Below are 23,482 nucleotides of genomic sequence, written 5' to 3'. Positions count from 1 at the left end.
GTTGCCACGAGAAAACCTCTTCTGTCTAAAAAGAAGTGCAGTGTTGCGTCTGAAGAAAACTCTTCTGGAACAACATCCTTTGGATAGACGAAGCTAACTTAGAGATGCGCAGCACCGTGTTTGGATGATATCTGCACTAATGCCGCATACCAACTGTCAGCACGGTGGTAGAGGGTGAAGATTTGGGGTTGTTTCACAGCCACAGGACCTGAACACCCTGCAGTCACTGAGTGAACCATGGACTCCTTTGTATACTAGAGGTGGGAATCACCATACATCCTACGATACGATATTATCACAATACTTAACGCACGATACGATATTATTGCAATTTTTTAAAATATTTTGCGATATTCAGATTCTGTACATAAAGGTAAACTTTATCAATATTCATTTTCTCTAATATCAAAGTCTCACACTCAGTCTTTCTCTCATTTCAGTTTTATTGTTGACAAACTGAACGGTTTGTATTACAGTCTAGTCCAACTTAACTGAATCAACCATCTGGTACAATTATAGCTATTCTGAACTATGCAGTTTATGAAAACTATGCAGCCCATTCAGCAACTGAAGAATTTGAAAGTAAATTAAAACAAAATATAATTTTACATTAAATAAAAAAGTTTTAAACTTAATTAAAATAAAACATGTCTTAAATTAAAATAAGTAAACTGTCATGTTTATTGCTGCCAAAAACAAGTTAAACACATTTGGACAGTGAAGGAATGTCAGGATTCTTGCTCAGAAAAAGGATCAACATGCTCTGAAGTCAGAGCACAAAAACCTTTTTGTAACAAAATATCGATTTCTGCTGTCCCTGTATCCATACATTGTTAGCAAACAAAATATCACCATACTACACAGTATCGATTTTTTCCCCACCCCTATTGTATACCAAAGTGTTTAACTTGAATAAAAAGCTCTGGCAGGATCGTAACAGGACTATGTATAAGTCAATGCCTGCACACCTCAATGACCTGAAGCTACATGTTAAAGAAGAGTGGGCCAAAATTCCTCCACGATGATGTAAAAGACTGACAAAGTCATACAGAAAACCATTACTTGAAATTATTGCTGCTAAAGGCGGTTCTACAAACTACTCAATCATGGGGTTTACGTTTTCATATGACTGTAAGTATTCTACTTGGGTTATGAGCAGTAATTTCCTAGTACTAATTAAACTAAATAATTTTCTGTCGTCCTGCATGTATATTTATCCTAACTCTGGACGTGTGATGGACTGGTAACCTGTCCAGGGTCTAACTCCCCTTTTACATGACAGCTGGAATCGACTTCCAGTTTGGATTCGGGAGACAGACACTATCTCTACTTTTAAGATTAGGCTTCAAACTTTCCTTTTTGCTAAAGCATATAGTTAGGGCTGGACCAGGTGACCCTGAATCCTCCCTTAGTTATGCTGCAATAGATGTAGGCTGCCGGGGGATTCCCATGATGCATTGAGTTTTTCCTTTCCAGTCACCTTTCTCACTCACTATGTATTAACAGACCTCTCTGCATTGAATCATATCTGTTATTAACCTCTGTCTCTCTTCCACAGCATGTCTTTATCCTGTCTTCCTTCTCTCACCCCAACCGGTCGCAGCAGATGGCCCCGCCCCTCCCTGAGCCTGGTTCTGCCGGAGGTTTCTTCCTGTTAAAAGGGAGTTTTTCCTTCCCACTGTCGCCAAAGTGCTGCTCATAGGGGGTCATATGATTGTTGGGTTTTTCTCTGTATCTATGAAGCGCCTTGAGGCGACATTTGTTGTGATTTGGCGCTATATAAATAAAATTGAATTGAATTGAATTGACTGCAGTCCCCCTGCAAGCACAAATCGGACAAACTGTTAGAAAAGAAGATGGAGGCACGTCTATATAATAGAAATACATGGCTTTGACTTGCAGTGCTCAAAGTGCTAAAAGATTAACAAATTAAATAAATAATACTTACTGAGCAGTAACATTTCTTCCCAGAAATTATTACTCGATTCCTAAAAAGAAATGCTTGATGGACACCGTTAGCCAGCCGCACTTCTTTTTGTTGGCGGATGTAGTCAGTAAGATCTCTGCGTTTCAGAAACTCACACCAAGCAACTGACACAGAACTCATCGAAGTAGATAAACAGCTCTGCAGACCAGAGCACATATCTGATTTTAGGGTGTGCTGTTCACTAAAACGGATGATCTGCTTTGAATTTAAGCACAATGACCTTGAAAGCTGAGATGAAACTCGAGCTCTTGTTTATCTGTCTCTTTGTACGTCTCCTTCTGGTTTCTAAGGCTGGTTTCCGCAGTTTAAACTGAATTTTCTAAGACTGTCATCATCCTGCTTTTTGCCTTAATTCTGTTTTTTTCTTTCTGATATTTGACTTATTAGCTATGCAGTGAAAAGTGAATCAATCCGTTTGTTTCCTGTTTTATTAAGAATCAGACCTGTGTTTGTCTTCATCAGGATCAGCGAGTGTGTTAATCTGACACCAGAAACAGGCATCAGTCCGTCCAGGAGAACATCTGACTACCCGATGAGGCAAACGCCAATCAGAAGCTCTTTGTTGTTTTTAACTGAAGTGTTCAGCAAACCGACGAGTCTCCGCTCTGTCTGATCTCCCTTAAATTCGGTGCCAATGTTTGGAGGTGTTTATGAAGTTTGCTGTGAGCTGCAGGTTTCTGTGAATGTGCAGGATGTTTCTAAGAGGTTGATTCAGTTCAAGCTGAATCAACCTCTTAACCGAAATAGCTGCATATTTAGTCTGAGTCTGCTGCAGGGCTGCTAATCTAAACGGAGCTAACAGTGCTGGGGGTGGAGAACATACCTGGGGCCCCAGTTAACCCTCACCCTGCTTTTTCCACTCAGCTCTGCACCTCCACCCCCACCCTCTGCTTCCCCTTTGTTTATTTTACTTCCTTCAGGATCTTTTCTTTTCAGCAGCTGCAGAGGTTAAGGTGGAAGAATCAATGCAGAAATGGGCTGAAACAGAGCGGCGGAGATTCTGAACCAAGCAGATGATTCTCCTCCTCCTCGTCATTAGCATCATATTCATCAGTCCAGAAAAGATCCAGGGAACATTAATCACCTTCAGTTTGTGGAAAAGAAACTATGTAGGCGTCATGTTCTGGTTATTGCATCCAGATCAGACCTCAACCACAAACCAAACCACAAAACCAAACCACCACATCACCAAACTAAACTTTTCAGACCTCATCACACATTGTGTTTGTCATTTAGAAAGAAGAAGCCCTAAAACCAATAGAGTCCCAGCAGAAAGCTTTCTCTTCTGTGGCAGACTTTGAAATACAGAAATGTCACAGACTTGGTTCACCCAGCAGCCCAGAATCTAAAAAAACACTTTCTGTGCTGGCTGTGAAAGATCACAACCTCCTCACTCCAACGTGTGATTGAACATCATGTTTTCTGATGTGTTGTAACAGCTTTAACTAACTTAATACTTTTATTAACTCTCTGGGAAGGAATGAAGCCATGGGCATCAAATATTCTCTCATAATTCACACAGATGTGACAAACTGTGTGACTTTAAAAAGATTATTTATATTGAATAAAATTAGGAAAAGAATGTAAAGAAATAGCAGCGTTACAGTTATGTCAGTAATTGGAGGCCATGTGCTAGCTTATCAGCCCCTCACCCAGGCCTGGTTTCAGAGCGGGACCAAAGTAACATGGATGCAAACAGTACTGAGCTTCCTTTGACGGGTGCCTGGGTTCACTTGATAACATTCAATCAAGAAGAGGCACTGGGGAAGATCCTGAAGAGGGTCGGATAGTTGGAAGCATTGGCATCTTAACATCTTAATGCTGCCCCAGTGGTTCGTGGACAGATCTATGTTCCTTACGTTACTTCTAGTCAGTATAGCAGAGAATATTATAATAGAAGTGGCTTCAGCGCCTGAAGGTAATTTAACAGAAACAAGCGACAGTGGAGCATACGGCAACCTTTTTACTAGACGTCAGTAGAGTGCAGATTGCAGGCAACTGAATTTGGTTTTCTTGTCCTTCCATATTCAAGTGCATAATCCTAGCTACGGTGGCCGCTGTAGGACAAACGACTTTGGCTGCCGTTCATCTGTTGCCTCTGTTTACCTCAGCTGGTGACTAGGGATGGGTATTGTTTAGGTTTTATCTGATACCAGTACCAAACTGGTACTTTTGAAACGGTGCCGGTGCTTAAACGGTGCTCGAACCGGTGCTTAACGAATGAAGAACACAAAATTGGTCCAAAAACCTCTCATGTTCAGCGTTTTTTTTTGTAAAAAGATAACAATGTTAGCCTTTTCTGCAGCTATGGGGCATATATGGTATCACTCTTGGCTGGAAGCAGTGCTTAAACAATGGAAAAAACACAAACTTTGTCCAAAAACCTCTCATGTTTAACTGTTTTCCACTTTTTCTTTGGTCATTTTAGCCTTTTTGTCCAGGGTGAAGGGAGTATCTGCCATCAAACAAGAAGACAGCCGCATGTAGCTATGATGGTGTTTGCTAGTTCACCTTACATGCATTAATGTAATAACGTGGTTAGCCTACTCAACGTAAATTACACACGAACAACATTAAGCTCCTCACGCAGAGAAGAACGGCTGCTGCTGCATCATCATCCTCATCATTTCTGCTACACTGGCAGGGCTAGGGGCCAGGACTCTCCTCTTCGGGTTTTTGGGGGATGTTGCTAACTCCGGGTCCGATAACAGGCACCACACCCGCAGTAGATGTGCTCGGTGTGAGGTCTCGCAGCAAGCTATCAAATACGGTGCATTTCTCGGCTTTTAAAAAAAACGCTATGCGTCGCCAGGTGTTTCATCAGATTTGAGGTGTTACCTCCTTTGACAGTATCACAGTATCAGCTTAAAGCACTTGTTGCAGGCTGCTGAGTTTGCATCTTTTGCTGTGAAGTACAGCCAGACTTTGACCGCTTCGCCTTGGGCATTTTTAATCTGTAGCTCTGCTCTAAAAGAACCTGGGCCCGCCTACTATCCTTGGAAAGGTAAAATGATTGGCTAGAATTCAAAGCGTATGACATCTCAGGGGGGAAAAAGCACCGAAATAAAGCACCGAAATGTGCGCTGCTTTTCGGTCTGGTTACTACCGTTTATGTCAGAACCGATACCGGTACCCATCCCTACTGGTGACCACGTCTATTTACTGTGGAGGAGGCTGTGAAAGGAGTCAAAGATGAGTCAAAGATGACGACAATACTCATGCGAGTTGTTGAGGATATCAGATTTTCTGTTGGTAAGTGCTGCTGTTATTGCCGCAGTGTTGGGGAAACTGTCTTTGAAGTGGATCTAACATTGTTGGATTGACACTGAGCGAATAAATGATCTGATGTAAGAAAGTATTCAAACTTCATCGGAGGGAAAGTGTGATTTTTAGGACATTCAAGCCTAACATAGCTGGAATAATATTAGCTTATAACCAGCAGTCATTGTTTAGAGATGGGAGGGTCACATGTGTAATCTGCTGACAAGTAATTGGGATACTATCAGGAATAAATAAGAATGTTTATGCACGTTTTCATGTGTTAGAGCCTTGACTTTGGTTCAGGAGATAAGGCTGAGGTGTGGAGGAAGAAGATGACATTTTATCCTGATACCAGTGGCGCTGCCTCTATCTATAGTCTGAAGGTGCAGACACACGGCACATGAATGCCTACGAGTTCTCTACTCCTCTGGCTTTGGTGTACGACCATTGCAGCTGATCTCGCAGAATGGCAACGTCAAGCTCAACCATCTGAAGATGGCAGCTTCCAGAAACTGGGACTCTGTCCGATTTATTTTTAATTAATTAGTTATAAGCTAATGAGATTGCATCCGTTGGTTGGAAAATGTAATTACACGCTAATCAATAAATATTTATAAGCACAACATGTTTTTCTATCTCAAAAAATGACTGACTGTTCCTTTAAAGAATTAACTGCGACATCACGGCTACACTTACGTGCAAGAAGTAAAAATACATTTCCTGTAGGAAGCACAAATTGGAAGTGAAGAGGTGTTTTCATGGTGAGCATCAATCAAACTGCAACATTATACCAGACAATATCGTGTTTCCTGCATACGCCAAACAAAGCATGGAGGAAAAGATCAGAATCCATTAATATTGTTATCAGCATTGTTCTAATATGACTTCTCCGCTTGTACGGGAACCAGCTCAAGCTGATAAATCTGCCTTTGAGCACGTTCAGTCCAACTAATTAAGACATCTGAGTCCTGCAGAAGAAATTGGGCTGCAGGGACCCCCCCTAATATATTTTATGAAAACAGTTATTAACAATATTATTAACACGGACTAAATGAATTCAGTCCAGCTTGAACATGCTGGGCTCAGCAGGCCACAGTTTCTGATGGCGTAGAAATCGAACATCCTCCTCTGCTCAGCCTCAGGCAGCTGGAAGTCATTACCTCCCCCAACCCACCCTCCCTTCCTCACGCTCCCTCCCACCACCCTCACCCTCACGCAGCCAACAGTGTTTTTACCACATTATAAATCCATTCAGGACTCTGCCAGCGGACTCTGAGCCAACTGTGCCGACCCTCACAACAACACTTTGCGGTCATTTCGAACGACGCAGACACGAGCAGCCAACCTGCTCTGCCATCTGCATGCGGATAACACGGACGCACATGATTAGACAATTTTTACATGTGAAACTTTTGTGGAAATAATGGGGAGGAGGAGGAGATTTAAGCCTGCAACATGTTTAGCTGCTGACAACAAACAATGTTACTGACCAATCAGGAGCACTGCTGGGAGGCTGAATGTTTAAACTCCAGTGTGAGGAGGACAGAGGAGGCAAACATTTCGAAACGATGATTCACCAGAATTGTGATTTAATTCACAGAATTCTGTGAGGCTGTGACTTCCTGCCAAATGCACACAGTTTTACTGTGTTATTACAGTAATTACATGTATTTTTACCTGCTGCTATAAACACAGAGGAAGGTGGAAAATTATAGGCAGAAAAACTAAAGAACACAGAGAGAATCTGAAAACCTGAGCTTTTGTTTTTAGTGCAGCCAGGTATCACTATCATTTGCATCCAGAGTTTTTCACGGCCTGTAGAGCACACGACCCCCTCCGTCCTCCAGGTCTGTGAGACGTCAGCAGTTTGTGGAGCAAACCAGCGTGCAAAATCATTTCCAGGCTTGTTTGTGATCCTGAATGTGTGTCAGGATCTGATTTAATGAGTCAAACCTCCAGCAGAGAACAAACACCGTGACTCACTGGTGTTCAAACTGGCTCCTGTTAGAAGTTTATACACCAGTAAATCCAGTAACACATTAAAGAAAGCTGCAGTCAGACCATCTGCAGGATGAACGGCTGCTGTTACACAGACATTAAAACGGGTTAAGACCAGTTTGTACATCAAATGAAAGCACGCTGACAGACCTGAAACAAGTGAAGCGCTTCAAAAGAAAATCATCAGTTTCTGCAGCAAGCGCAAAGCCTGGAATTAAATCCTGATATTTCCTCCAGCTATCATCAAACCTCAGTTCCTGTTTCAGGAAAAATGCACGCAGGAAGTTTGGCAAATCAAAATGGCCTTTGTGCCTTGGCCTTGACTGTCTGATGGGAATGCTTTTTTTCAAGGAGATACATTTTTTTAAAAAGAATTTACCATCATTGGAACAATCGGGCAAAGCTGAGGGTTTACAGCAAAGACGTTAACAAAGGGCAGGAACTGAATTTGCATATGCAGAAATAATATTTCCCAATGCTTTTGCACAATTATGTGCAAAATATTCTCCTATCGCCTCCAAAGTCTGATACAAGAATGACTGAACGAACTGTGGACGCATTTGATCAGCAGAAAATTCCTCTGATCCTTTTTTGTGTTAAACAGCAGCTGTGAGGCTGTAAATGTTCTCAATAAAACTGAAAATTACCTGAAATAAAACAGCAAGCTGCTGTTCAGCAAGAAAACCCTGAAAACGTGTTGTGTTTGACACGTTTCGTTCTTCAGTCGCAACACTTTATGATAAAAATTGGCAACAAACGGTAAATTCATTGTTAGTGAAACAAACAGATTCTTTATGTTGTTATTAAACACTGAAATGCAAAAAAATTAAAAATTCTAATAAAACCACTAAGTAAGACATGAACACATGGAGAATATACAAAATAAAAGACCCTCTCCAGAGTAAATGTGTAAGTTGGAAAAGACAGAACAAAAGTGCACTGAAGACACAACATCATCATCATTGCTGCTCGTCCCGTGATGCTGAGGTCCAGCCAATCGGGAGGCAGTACTCGCTCATAAGTTGTTGTATTTTAATCCAAATTATTTTAGTGCCTAAAGGTGGTAAAAATAAACGAGGACACCAACGTTCACAGTGTTGAACTCCATCTGCCAACGTCTACGTGCTTTAAAACAGATATTATAAACATCACATTATGTGGATATTACTCTAAAGTTGGATCTGGTTTACACAATTAATGATCACTTCATTATTTAATTACAGTAACCAGTAACTAAAGGTTAATTAACTATCAATTTACCATTTATTAATTATATTTTAGTGTTTCAACCATGTATTCTCAAGCTACTAATTGTGTTACCTTCACGGACGCAACAAAAAAATCTGAATTCTAGAAGTGCTGAAGTTTAAACGCCTGATGGGAAACTGTGAGTCAGCCTCAGACCTGAACGGTTGAAGAAGGAAAAACAAACCCCTGCAGATGTTTGAGTTAAAGGAAGGTTAAAGTAAACAGGAAACTCTTCATTTCTAAAGTTTGATTACAGTGAACGCAGTGCTGCTGTAAACACAGCCAGGATGCACCTAGTCGAGTGAACGTCTGTCTGTCTGTTTGTCACTGATGCATTTAAAGAAAACGTTTCAGCATCCAGCACATTTTTTTAATATCTGGAAATCAGTTTTACTGACTGGAAACTGCAGCTTGTGTGTGCTAATCTAAATTTATCTAGTTGTTTCCGTAAGTCTGATGAGGGCAAACCTTCAGCAACACTTGTAATATTTTAAACAACTTTATTGTTTGAACAGTGCATGTTGGCTTCTGTACTTTATCTCAAATTATAACCCAGGAATTTGAGTTTTTGTTCTGGACTTATTTTTGAAAGTTTAAGAGAATAATGTGAGGTTCCCAAATATGTTATTGTCTCTGTTATCATGAGTTTTAGGTTTGAGCTTCTGCTCTTTGTTTATGTTATGCCATTTTCCAGTGCCTCTGAGCTTGTATTAATAATTCTTGATTTCTGCTCTGTTCATTGTCTGTCATAGTTTCATGTCCATGTTCTAGTGGCTAGCCCATGTGTCACTGCCTGGGTCTCTGCGTTTGTTACTTCCTGTTTTATTTTGATAGTCTTCCATCCTGTTCAGTTTTGCTTCCCCTGTCTCATTAGTCAGTTTCAGCTGTGTTCCCACCTGTAGCCTATTTCCTCGTTATCCTCTGTGTATGGTGATGGTTGCATCACACAACTGAATTACTCTGGTACCTGGTTGGTGCTCCAGTCCTTCCTGACTTAAGTAAAAGGAGGCTAAGGATGGAGCTGGTTTAAGTGCAGAGGCCAACAAAATGGACTTAACCACACAGGGGGAACGTTGTTTCTTCTTGTGTCATGTTTAGTTACTGTCTCTGTGTTTTCGCCTTTAAATAGTTCATTCAGTTACTGTATAAGCTGAGCGATCTCTTATTGTGGAGGTCAGTTTGTTGAGTTATGGTATCTTGTAAAATATTGTTGTTTTTGGAGTAGAATTATGTCTGGTTGCCCGCTTAGTTCTTAAAATAGCTTGCTTCCATTCTTTTGAGGTTTTGTAGTAACTTTTTCTTTTCGGGGGGTATAATAAAACCCATTTTTAGAAGATGACACCTGTGCTTGTATGTTTTTGGCTGCTTGGTCCCTGATAGTATTTATGTCCTCACTCTCCCTCTCGTCGTTGTCATGTCAACCAATCATGCTCTGTGGCTTCCTGTTAAATCCAGAATTCAAAATCCTGCTCCTCACACACAAGGTCTTAAATGATCAGGCCCCATCTTATCTTAATGACCTTGTAGTACCATATCACCCTATTAGAGCACTTCGCTCTCGCTCTGCAGGCCTACTTGTTGTTCCTAGAGTATTTAAAAGTAGAATGGGAGGGAGAGCCTTCAGTTTTCAGGCCCCTCTTCTGTGGAACCAGCTTCCAGTTTGGATTCAGGAGACAGACACTATCTCTACTTTCAAGATTAGGCTTCAAACTTTCCTTTTTGCTAAAGCATATAGTTAGGGCTGGACCAGGTGACCCTGAATCCTCCCTTAGTCATGCTGCAATAGGTGCAGGCTGCTGGTGGATTCCCATGATGCACTTTGTGTTTCTTCTTCACTCACTATGTGTTAATAGACCTCTCTGCATTGAATCATACTAGTTATTAATCTCTGGGTCTTTTCCACAGCATGTCTTTTATTCTGTCTTCCTTCTCTCTCCCCAGCCTATGTTGGCAGATGCCCCCCCCCCCCCCCCGATCCAGCAGATAAAAAGACTCTTTAATGATTCTGTTGGTGTAACTCGGTCCTGTCTTCCTAAGCTGGTTATGCAGAGCAGGCCCAGCCTCCAGTGTCTCTTGGCTTCCTTACACCACTGCTGGCTGAGCCAGCTGTCTGCCATGTGCAGCACCCAACACAGAGTTCACCGCTCCATTGTCTGATCCTGCTCCACCCAAGCCAGCAGGCCCCTGTCTTCGTTGGCGGCCACCTGCAAAGCCGCCCTCGGTTGTCTGTCTACTCATCTGGCCACGTCATAGGCCTCCAAAGCTCGACCGTCTCCATCGGCTGGCCTCCAGAACTGCTCCTTCTGCGCCGCTGGCCACGTAGCCGGCCTCCAGAACTGTTGTTTTTTGGTTTTAGGCTCTGTTTTTTCCCTCCACTCCTCTGTATTCTGAGCAGCTGTTTTTGGTCTGTTCCCCATGAACTCATTTCTGCTTCACATGTTCATATTTATAGCAGCTGGATAAAAACGGGTTCCACCTGACCTTCACTCACAGCAAACTCTTTGTGTAAAACAAAAAAAAGCAAACTCGATAAAACCACAAGAGTCGTCACGCGATGATAACCTGCAGAGACGCGATGACTCTTCACTTCCTTTCTCAGCTGTTGTGGGAACAGGAAGTTGTCAAACTGTTGTCATAGAAACCATAAATCAGAGCATTTTTCTATAGAGACAGGATGAATGAGGAGATATTGGCCGACCGAGGTCCTGAAGTCACATTTGTCGGTCAGAGTTATTCTGAGAGGAGAGGCGCGCTTTTGTCCATCGCTAATCAATAATCAATAATAAAGAGCTGACTGTGATTATGTGAACTTCACTCATCACAAACAATTTTAATGCTTTATCCTGTCACCTCGGATTGGACATTGGATTGGATGTCACCTCATGATCCTGAGATTGCACTGATGTACATTTATGAAGGCCTTATGAAAATTAATCGTCGTGCTAAAAAATGAAGCCATTGCCAGTCAGACTGTATTTTATGGTGAATCCAAATCTGACTGTCCTTTCTCACATTCATAATTCCACACATTGTGAAAAAGTCCCAGACACCACTGGTTGTAATGCAGCCCTAAACCATTACCATTGGTCAGAGGGCCCGGTGGCGCCAGTGTCCGGCAGCCTCGCCTCTGTCAGTGCGCCCCGGGGCAGCTGTGGCTACAATGTAGCTGCCATTGCCAGTGTGTGAATGTGAGAGTGAATGGGTGGATGACTGAATGTAGTGTAAAGCGCTTTGGGGTCCTTAGGGACCGAGTAAAGTGCTATAAAAATACAGGCCATTTACCATTTACCATTACAGTTGGCTGTAGACACTCACTGTCGTACCTGACCTGCTCTGTGCAGCTCTGACACTCATCCACTGTCACGGCTAGACGGTTCTCGCCGGTTGCCTTGCCAATTTTTGTTGTGTTTGTGTGTACGTTGTGGTGTTCTCCTCTCCATCCTGTGCATGTGTGTTTTGTATGCGGCAACGTGTACTTCCGGAAGCCGTGGCACGGAACGGCAGCTGACCCGGGGGGAGTATCCTGAGCTGGAATCGTCGCACCTGTGCTTAATCACTTCACCGGTTGCTACTAATCCGAAGCAGACCTATTTAACGGTGCGGTCGAGTCGCAACCAACGCTGGAACGTTGAGCTAAACCGGGTAGCGTAGTCGCGATTAGCATACCTAGTTTGTGAAGGAGAGAGAACGTTTTCGTTACTATGTGTGTGTTTTTCTCATCTGCCTCCAGGATCCAGGGATCGGAGGAGGAGCGGGCACAAGGAGTTGTTTTGGATTGTCACTGCATTTTCACCACGGGGAGAAGCCACTGTATCACTGCACTGCCCTTTTGGATTACAGACTCTAACTGTTGACTTATTTTTTCACTGTGAATAAATTCACTGTCACTCTGCAAGGAGTCTCGCACCTGAGTCCTTTAACCCAATTCACCATGACATCTACCTTCACTACCTCTGCTCTTTGCATCCTCACTGTTACACCAGTCTTTCATACTATACAACAGTGGGCATTCTCAACATTCAATCACCCATCCCCAATTAGCCTGATTAGCACACCTCATGGAGTACTATGTTTATTTTCATATTCTTTGGTTAATTAACCAGAGGCAGTTGTTGTTAAGGACCGATCCAATATGGAGATCTCATTCTTTGTCATCCGCATGTTTCATTGGGCAAAGTGTACCTCAGGCTTTTCCTGTTTCCCTTCATTAAGAATGGCTGCCTGACCGTCACTTTTCCACTGAGACATTTCTGTATCAGATCTTTGCTTTCTTACAGACACAACTTTTAGTTATTGTTCATCGGCTGCAGATATTTTTTTAGGCCTGCCACTTCGTTTGTCGTCCACCTGTCCAATGTCCTCAAATGTTTTAAAGATATGGCACACATGATGGTGAGATTTTGGCTAATAGCTCTTTGGGAATACTCTTACTGATGGATCCCGTCCATTTTTGACATCACACACATCCAAGACTAGAAACAAAACTGTCTGAAACTGAGCATTTAGAGCAGTGTGGTCTGAGCTTTTGGTTCAGAGGGATTACTTGTAGTGGCCTCATTAATTAAACTTTTGGCCATGTCTGACATTAACATCCACCAATGCAACAGTAAAGATATGACAAAAAATAAGGACAAATATTATTGATCCCATTTAAAAGAGAACTAAAATGAAAACAGCCATAGAGGCAAAACCTGTGATTCTTCTCAGATTCAGTCAGAACTTAGACACGTGAAATGCTTACAATCAGTTTGACTTCCAGTTCCAGAGTGGGTAATCATCTCTGATGAACCCCCCGATAAAGCAGAAACATCTGACTCAGAGTGGAGCCCCAATGGTCTGCTTCAATCTTCTTCAGCTGAGCTCAGGTCTGTTTCTGCTCTCTGATGAATAATTTCCAGATGTTTCCATTGTCTCAGCTGCAGATCTCAGATCAGATTACTGAGAGGAACCTACCCATGAGGCATTGGGAACTCCTCCTACGCTGTCTGTCTTCAGGTTTTCAGTTTGATGTAAACTGACTCGGGGTCAGTTTAAGGTGCAGACCCATGACTCACACTTCAGCTTAAAAATGGACCAATCAGCTCACAGCTCCGTTTTAAAAATATAAACGAGTCAGCAGAAACATCAGCATCTGGAAATCATCTTCAGCCATTTTTTTTTTAGCCTACTGCCATGACAACAACCTGCAGCGACAACCTTAAGCAGTGTGTGTGGTTGTGTGTGTGTGCTGTAAACAGCTGTTGCACACATCAGTTAAAATGTTTCTTTTTCTCTTCTCTGTGTCATAGCTGGAGATAAATCTTTAAAGTGGAACATTATTGTGGTGTAAACTCGACTGGACCTCCCCCAGTGCTCAAAGTGAAACTGATCCAGGTTCAGTCGTCAGAGTGAGAGATCAGAGTCTCTGCTGCCCCCTGCTGGTCTGAAAGAAAAGCTTTAAAACATCATCTCAGTTCACCGAATGATTTTTTGACCCAATAAAAGGTTTTTCATATTTAAATTGTTGTTCAACTGAAAAATAATTAACGTAACCATGGAAATCCAGGAGTAACCTCGACACGCTAACCCTAAATCCTGCTTCACGATGCAGGCCTGTGGCTTCTGTTCATTTACTCAGCGTTTTGTCTTTTTCTGTATCCATCAGTTTGAACTCAGTGTGTTAAGCTTTTCCAAGTTCAGCCACAATGGGACTAATCTCATGCTTGTAGTCTGCTGATGGTTAATCTCTTGAAAGGGTGCGAGCACACACACACACAGACACACACACAGTATAGGAAAATATGACAACTTTTTCTTTAATGTCCACAGTGCAAACTCAGGGCAGCACTGTTGCTTTACAGTAAGAAGGTCCTGGGTGTATTAAATACATCACTGCTCAAAGATGAAGAATTTATTAAGTATTTGAAAAAAGAGTGGACTTCATATTTAGGCTATAATGACACTCCCAGAACATCAGCTTCTGTTCTATGGGAAGCAGGGAAAGCTGTGATGAGAGGTAAAATAATTTCTTTCTCCTCACACAAAAAGAAAGAAGAAAACAAAACTAGAAAGCGAAAATTTCAGAAGAAATTTTAAGTGTGCCTATCAGTTAGAGGTGGGAATCACCATACATTCCACGATACGATATTATCACAATACTTAACGCACGATACGATATTATTGCAATTTTTTTTTAAATATTTTGCGACATTCAGATTCTGTACATAAAGGTAAACTTCAATATTCATTTTATCTAATATCAAAGTCTCACACTCAGTCTTTCTCTCATTTCAGTTTGATTGTTGACAAACTGAACGGTTTGTGTTACAGTCTAGTCCAACTTAACTGAATCAACCATCTGGTACAATTATAGCTATTCTGAACTATGCAGTTTATGAAAACTATGCAGCCCCTTCAGCAACTGAAGAATTTGAAAGTAAATTAAAACAAAATATAATTTTAGATTAAATAAAAAAGTTTTAAACTGAATTAAAATAAAACATGTCTTAAATTAAAATAAGTAAACTGTCATGTTTATTGCTGCCATAAAACAAGTTAAACACATTTGGACAGTGAAGGAATGTCAGGATTCTTGCTCAGAAAAAGGATCAACATGCTCTGAAGTCAGAGCACAAAAACCTTTTTTGTAACAAAATATCGATTTCTGCTGTCCCTGTATCCATACATTATTAGCAAACAAAATATCACCATACTACACAGTATCAATTTTTTCCCCCACCCCTACTATCAGTGTAGTTTGCCATTCATACGGCTACAGAGAGCAAAACTCAGCAGAGCAGCCATTCTCCACCATGAACTATGGTAAAAACAAACACCGCTTGCGCCTCACAGATGACAGCTTACAGTTTTGTGTAAAGATGAGGTGACTTCGTACAGCCCCGATTTGCAGACGCTGTGCACAGAGGTTCATGAGCAGAAGTCCCATTGTACCACGGCAGACCCAACAATGTTTGCATGAACACGCTTTGTAGCATTACTTTATTTACCACTTTCCACACATGGTTGGTGTAACCACACAGCCGGCTGTAGCTTTTCATCTCACAGCCCGACACACACCAAAAAAACCCAGCCGAGAGAGCACAGACTTTACGCCTGAGAGGCGTGATTGCAGATGCCGCTCAGGTGGGTCCACCTCCCCTGCAGCGGCACTGCAGACCACGCCCCGCCACACACATCAAACACGTAAAATAAATATTTATGCACTTTTGCATTCACTTTTTGTTTTTTGTTATTTTTACACAGTGTTCTGAATAATTAACAATGGTCTACAGCCAATCTTGTGGATTATTATACAAACTTTGGTTGTGAGATTTAGAAAACTATTTAATAAAAGCTAGACATTTTATATGAGAGTAAGAAAGAAAAGTATATCTTTGTGCCCCCCTTTCCCTGTTAATGCCCTACCTGGCCCCCTGGCAAAGCTTTGCTAGATCCGCCCCTGCACAGTTACCAGCTGTCAGCTACACAGAAAAGGAGCTTGGTGTCAGAAACAGTTCATAACTTCCCTTCAACTCATTCATGTCACCTGTTCAGCTCTGATGATTCGGTAAGGACATCTATTGGTTTCGACCAGCCGCTTTTACAGCTGTGGCTCCAGCAAACATCAGCTGATACTAGAAATTAAAATCAAATGAATTCTAACAACAGCTGATCAAGCTTATAGTGCTGCTGTTGTTTAGCACAACATCCGCTGGTTTCCCGGGCAGCTGATCAGCTGATCATTTATCAGTTTCATGATTGAAGTTGCAACAGGCAGAGAATGACAGGGGAAGAGTCCGCTGTGCAGCTTAATGACAGAATAAATCCAGCTTTGTGTCTTTTTCCATTGTAGCTGAAGTACAGGACATACTGTGTTCCTTTTCAGCTCAATACAAAACACTAATATTTTCTCTGAATGCGGGACATTCCGTTGGCAATTCTACTAATTAACCTTATGAATACAATAAAGTTCACCATCAGTAACACAGCACCCACCCAGCTGTATAGAAACTCTGTCATGCTAGCTAGCTCGCAGTACGACTTATTGTAACTGATTGTAAAAAGTCAGCACAACGAAAATATACATAATGTCTTACCTGAAATTCAGTTCACCAGACACTAGTACTGGGGGTCGCTCAGTGGCCGCCTGGGACTCTCTTTCTCCCACATGTCTTCTCTCATACACAGGTGGCTGGCTTCCCTCTGTTGGAGCTCCACGTTAGCCACCACCAAACAACTCAGTTATTTTTTCACATGACCAGCATCTAGACCAGGAGTGTCAAACTCAAATACACAGTGGGCCAAAATTCAAAACTGGAACAAAGTCGTGGGCTAACGTTAATATTTATTGAAATGTATTTATTCCTCCAGATATAAGAATGAATCTTTTCTTATGGACTCAAACACATTTTGCTGAAAAACTGAATATGGAACAAGCAAAGCTTAATACTAAACAATATATATATTAGCTGTATAATACGTAGGCCAGCTCTGATAGTAATTTGGTATGGCTTCGCGGGCCAAATGTAATTAGGCTGTGGGCCAAATTTGGCCTGCGGGCCAGAGTTTGACACCTATGATCTAGACAATCCACCACCTTTCACTGTTTATACCATTACTAAAACGAATAAATGAAACATGGCCCATATACAGAAAAATAAGTCCAGCTGAGACACCGAGTGTTTGCGGAAGACCGGGGTGAAACGAGCGTGACCCGCCGTCACTGTAAGGCAGCCCGGGTTGCTTTTCAGCCAAGCGTGCTAGCTAGCTAGCCAGCTAGCTGCCATGCGGCAGCAACATCGTCAGAGCACTGTTGCTAATATGGGATGTCTTGATAAAACGAGCAGATATTTGAAGTTTACGCAGCTACATTCTCGCCTGAAAATATCTTAGTTTATTAAGTTTATTTTGTGTCCTAGAAACACTAATAAGAGCAAAATAAAAACGAAGTGGTGGCCGCCATTATTTGACTCGGCAGAGGCGTGCTATGAATTGTGGGATATGGAGTTTTCCACCAAGCATACACCCTTGTGATTACCGTAACTATTCAATGGTTCGCGCAACCTTAAAAATTCGAATGGTTCCTGAAAGCAGCGACACTGTGCGCGCCGTTGATACTGTCGTCATTACGGTAATCCAAATGAGGGTAGACAGGCCGTACCACTGCGGCATACCACTAGAGAGAGCCAACACACCACAAATGAAGAAATCTTTCCCAGTTATGTCAATAGGCCCCGAGGAATAGTAATAAGTGTGCCTCTTGGCATTGGCAATATAGTGAACTTTAATCTGATGTAAAATAAAAGTTGACGGCTGTCATTACATCCCAGAAGCTGCTGTGATATCGCTGATTTCTCACTCATAAAAATCCCCCCAGAAAACAACAATATCCACCAGAAGTAATTCAATGTCATCTTTATAGAAAATTGTTCAGGTTACAGGTCAGTGTATTTTGTTTTCTTTTCCAATAGAAAAGAGCTCCTTCTGCCCAACATCAGCACAGAGACAAATACAGACTTTTGGTTACAGCAAAAAAACCCAATAAAAATAAAGTGAAAAGATTTCCTCGTTTCACTCAGCAGGTCTGAAACGATGTAAACACATTCATCTGGTCTTTGTGGGAAAAAAACATGTTTCATTGAGCTGTTTAAACAGACAAAGATCTGCAGGTCAAACTGGAATAGTTAACATTGACTGTATGTTTCACTGTAGATGTTAAGAAAACAGTGGGATTATTTCCTGATAAACTGATAAGATCTTTGTGTTTATTTAACTGGACATGAACAACAGCATTCATATTAGCAATTAGATCAAATAGTCTTTTAGTGCAATGTGTTTTTATGGATTCATCATGGGCGTGAAGTGTTGCAGCTAGCCAATGACACCCCCGCCCAAACAAAACAAAACAAAACACAACTTAAACTAAAAACAATTAAATACAAATTAAGGTAATAAAACAAAATAACCAACCAGCATATATAGATATAGATATTTGGATGGAATTAAATGTTTCTCATAATATTGTGACTTGATTTCTTCCTTCATTGTTCTCATTCAGTAGTTTCACAGGTCAACTTTCTTTTCTTCATAAACACAAAGTTGAGCTTCAAACCGGAACTACAGAAACCAACGAGTGACATCACAGCAGCTGTGTCCAGCTTTTTTGTGTCAATCAACAAAAAAGAAAACTACAATCCCATAATTCCTTCATTTGATAAGTAAGAGCTTCCCACTGTTAGCATGATGAAAAAAACCCAAATGTCTGACTGGACATTTTAACTGAACACGTGTGTGTGCCGGCATAAATCCGTTTACATTTCTTAAAGCAACAGTTACACATTTCACCTTCCTGCAAGCTTTCCAAATATTTACTGCAAATCAGCTGCAGACAGGAAGTGACCTCACTGCTTGTTGCCCAGTTTCAGGAAGCGCTGTGACTTCTGTCTTGCCATGCGATGCTGCCGCTGTGCCGTCTGAGCATCAAATATGGCGGTGTGCAGCTTCTGCAGGAACAAGAGGAACCAGGTTGGGGAGGGCTACATCACGAAACAACACACATCCACACTGAGGCTTTCATTCATACCCAGGTTTCCACCCATACAGACGCTTAACCCATACTGAGGCATCCATTCTGGGATTTTTATTTAAATGCATCTCATGGAAAAGTTTATTTATTTCCATAATTCCTTTCATAACTTTCATAGATTATAGATTCAGGGCCCACAACTTAAATAATTTGAAGTACTGTTGTTTATTTGTACATAATTTGGGCTTCCAGCCCATGAAACCCACGTAAACAGGATTTCAAAAAATTTGAATACTGTGAAGACATCAGCCCAAATTTTACAGCGCATGAATGTTTCAAACTGAGTGTCACACACAACTCATCTACTAAACTCAAAGCACCTGCACAGGTTTTCCCAAGTGTCATTAAATTGCTTCATGTTGACCCAATGCCTCAGTTAGGTTCAATATGGGGAAGACTGCAGACTTGACAACAGGCCAGAAGAGCATCATTGGTACCCTCCATAGGATGGGTAAGCCTCAAAGGTTCATAGCTAAGGAGGCTGGCTGTTCACAGAGTGCTGTGTCCAAGCATATCAATGGAAAGTCTAGAGGAAGGGCAAAATGTGGCAGTAGAAGATGCACCAGCAGAAGAGATGACGGTGGCTTTCAGCAGATTACCAGACAGAAGATTCAAGAATCTGTCAGAGATCCAGAAAGGGTGGAACGAGGCAGGAGTCAAAGCTACAAAACCACTTCTGCACCTGAGCCAACGTCAGAAGCTATTCAACTGGGCTAAGGAGAAGATGGACTGGGCTGTTGGCCAGTGGTCAAAGGTCCTCTTTTCTGATGAAAGTAAAGTGTGCCTTTCATTCGGGAATCAAGGTCCAAGGGTTTGGGGGAAGACGGGTGAGAAACAGAACCCATGCTGCTCGAGGTCCAGTGTGAAATATCCACAGTCAGTCATGTTTTGGGGTGCAATGTCCAGTGCAGGTATTGGTAAACTCTGCTTTCTTAAATCCAAGGTCACCACAACAGTGTACCAGAATGTTTTAGAGGGCTTCATGATTCCTTCTGCTGAGGATCTGTATGGAGATGCAGATTTCATCTTCCAGCAGGACCTGGCCCCTGCACATACCACCAGAAGCACCAAAACCTGGTTTGATTGCCATGCCATCACAGTGCTTGACTGGCCAGCTTACTCGCCGGACCTAAAGCCCATTGAGAATCTGTGGGGTATCAAGAGGAAAATGAGGTCCACCGGAACAAAACAAAGAAGAGCCGTCAGCAAGCATCAAGAACACCTGAGCTTCCATAACTGCCAGGCAACGCCACAGGCCGATTGCCTCAACGCCACAGGCCGATTGCATCAACGCCACAGGCCGATTGCCTCAACGCCACAGGCCGATTGCCTCAACGCCACAGGCCGATTGCCTCAACGCCACAGGCCGATTGCCTCAACGCCACAGGCCGATTGCATCAATGCCACGGCACATCAAAGCAGTGATTCAGGCGACAGGATTCCCAACCAAGTATTAAAGATTAACATATAATTTTGAAAATACCACATTTTGATTGATTTGATGTCATCCTAATTTTTTCTTTTTTTCCTGCAAAAACTGTAAAGTAAATGGTGATGTCTTCACCAGAGATGGGCAGTAACGCGTTACTTGTACTTTTTTCAAGTAACGAGTAAAGTAAGGGATTACTATTGCAAAAACGGTAATTAGATTACAGTTACTTTCCTATAGGAACGCTGCGTTACAAAAACGTGATTTTTTTGCGAGAATGTCTCATGACAGTGACGTAAGCAAGTGCGACGTTCGTGACAACAGCTGTGTGCAGATCAACAATGGATCATATATCGAGTGCAGAGAGAGTATGAGCGTGCAGCGTTTAAAGCGTGGAAGTACTGACCTTACTTTAAGTTTGATTCCATAAAAAGTGACAAAAACATTAGTGTCCGTTGTGCGTGGGAAGAAAACTTCTTTTTACAGCGAAAAAAAACCCTAAACTTCCAAGCAAGCACCGAGTAGCTACGACGTAATGGGAAACTCACAGAGAAACTGCGTATCCTTCCACTGACCGCTGCACACCTGCACCAGGGTAAACCTCCGCCTACCCCACTCCTGCTTTACAGGTGAAAATAGAGCAACAGGACCGCTAGTCTTTGACTTTATTTATTTTCTGCTGTGTTTTACTTGCATCTATTTGAAAGACTGAGTGTAAACACACAAAAAATATTTTATTTTATGTGCTGGAATGTGCAGAAAATAGGTTTAAATGTTAAACTAATTTCTTCCAGTCAGAGAATGTTGCTGATAATTAAATTTTTGCTTGATGTATAAAGTTAAAAGATTAAAACTAATAAAACAAGTTTTAAAAAGAGACTTTTCCATTTAATTACATTTTGTATGATGGATTATGCAGAAAAAGTAGAATTGGGCTGAAAGATCTATCACTTTATCACCTATTCAGGTTGTAAATCGTGTTTTTAAAAAGTAACAAAGTAACTAAGTAATTAATTACTTTTGAAAATAAGTAATCAGTAAAGTAACGGGATTATTTTTTTGGGGAAGTAATCAGTAATTAGTTACGGATTACTTTTTTAAAGTAACTTGACCAACACTGGTCTTCACAGTATTCTAATTTTTTGAAATCCTGTTTTCGTGGGTTTATTAGACAGACGAAAGCAGGGGTTAATGTGCAACACCGAGGCGAGTGTGGTTAGTTTGTAGCACGTAAAGAGGAAGCAGTGTAATTTGCCTCAGGTTTGCTGACGCAGACATAAACAAGTCTTTGTTTTGGTGATTATTACCGTTTGTTTCACGCTGTTATTGGGGCCAAACTGAGCTCATTAATACCGTTATGTGCTGCACACGTCAAACCTGCCTTAGGTAAACACCATAACTGTCCTTATTTACTCCATTAAGTGCGAGTTCGTCCATAAATAGTTAAAACCTCCTCCTGTTTCCTGCTTTCTGTGCGTCTCTGATGGATTTTTGTTCCGTCCTCCTTACAATTTTAAATCCCACCAGAAGCTGTTCAAAAGTGCAGCGTTTAATCTGGACCTGGTCTTTTATTTTGAAAATTGACATGAATGCTAATGCTGCTCTTGTGCCCGACTTCAAGCTCTCACCTACTCTGTGTAGCTTGATGCAGCTTCGATAAATAATCGACTGAAGAGGTTTACAATGAACGGTGTTCAGGCTTTCCTCAGCCTGTTTTCAGTTCAAGTTAATAATGTTACGGCTGCGTGCGCTCTCCAAAATTATGACTGCACAGAAGAGCTCTGAAACTTTAAACCAGATACATTTAAATATTAAAGCTTGCTGTCCCACAGCCTGATACAGGAGATGAGGAAATCACTTTAGTTTGTCTGCAGACCAGAGTGAGACTTAGGCTACGTTCACTCTGCAGGTCTTAATGCTCAATTCCGATTTTTTGATCAAATCCGACTTTTTTTTTGTCTGCTCGTTCACACTACAAATAAAATGCGACAGCAAACGCGCTCTAGTGTGAACGCTCAAAGCGGCCGCATGCGCAAAAGAAGACGTCACACACAGCGCGCTCTGTTTAGACCCAGAGCAAACTATTGTTTGACTGATGGCCTTAATATAAAGACTTCGGACTTTACGTTTCCCAATTTTTGCTTTAAGTTATTTTGTTATTTACATAATAATGTAGATAACCTAATAATGATCCTTATTGCTGTTTTAGAGGAGCGGTGCTTCAAAGGATAGTTGCAGATTTCTGTCAGAATCTGCAGATTATACAGTACAAATAAAATGTTCACGTTTCTCCAACGTTGTCTTCCCAACAGTTTCACAGACATCTACACCGGATGGCCAGGAAGCGTTCACAATGTCTTCTCGGGCGCTTCTCCAGTGCTGATAATTGGCGTCTGTCTTGTGTCGGTGATGTAAAAGACGGATTTAATGCGACTTGACCATCACACAGCAGTCGCTTTCTGAAACATCGGATATGTATCGGATTCAGTACCACATACGAAAGTGACCCAGATCGGATTTGAAAATATCGGATTTGAGCCGTTCACACTGTCATACCATGATCGGATATGGGTCGCATAGGGTCAAAAAAATCAGATTTGATGCGCTTTCGCCTGCAGTGTGAACGTAGCCTAAATTGATTGATTTAGCAGGTATTGTGTATGTGTGTTGTGTTCTAAGAGCTTCATGTTAAACAGTGTGAAAGAGACTTAACAGCACATTAGAATCAAATGTAAAAAAATGAATCTTCAAATGGATACATGAAAATTTCACTAACAACGTGCTGTCGCAGATAAATCTGCTGGTTTTACAGCTCTGCAGGTAACCAATGTGAAACATGTTCCTCCAGCAAACAGTCTGTAATGCACTTAAAACAGCTGAGACAAAAGAACAACAGGAAGTGGACTCTGAATATAACCTTGTCCCAACCAGGTCATGTATTCAGCATGAGTTACCATGGTTACGCTGACTTTAAACTTGACACAGCACACGTTGC

The 23,482-nt window shown here is 41.6% G+C and overlaps 1 protein-coding gene across 2 annotated transcripts in view; it reads right to left on the bottom strand.

Annotated features, from left to right (window-relative positions):
* Positions 1 to 17,872: 17,872 nt before the first annotated feature.
* vps13c (vacuolar protein sorting 13 homolog C) overlaps positions 17,873 to 23,482 on the bottom strand; it is a 62,187-nt gene continuing 56,577 nt past the window's right edge. For both annotated transcript variants that reach the window (XM_087841405.1, XM_087841457.1), the window contains one exon: positions 17,873 to 18,975. In XM_087841405.1, coding sequence (XP_087697531.1) covers positions 18,874 to 18,975 — 102 coding nt within the window. In that variant the 3' untranslated portion in view covers positions 17,873 to 18,873. The remainder of the gene's footprint in view (positions 18,976 to 23,482) is intronic.

The sequence above is a fragment of the Neolamprologus brichardi genome, chromosome 1 (genome assembly GCF_056152115.1).
Source record: "Neolamprologus brichardi isolate AB-2024 chromosome 1, ASM5615211v1, whole genome shotgun sequence".
NCBI classification, from domain to species: Eukaryota; Metazoa; Chordata; class Actinopteri; order Cichliformes; family Cichlidae; genus Neolamprologus; species Neolamprologus brichardi.
Note: the sequence above shows the minus strand (reverse complement) of the source record. Positions and strands in the feature narration are given on the sequence as shown.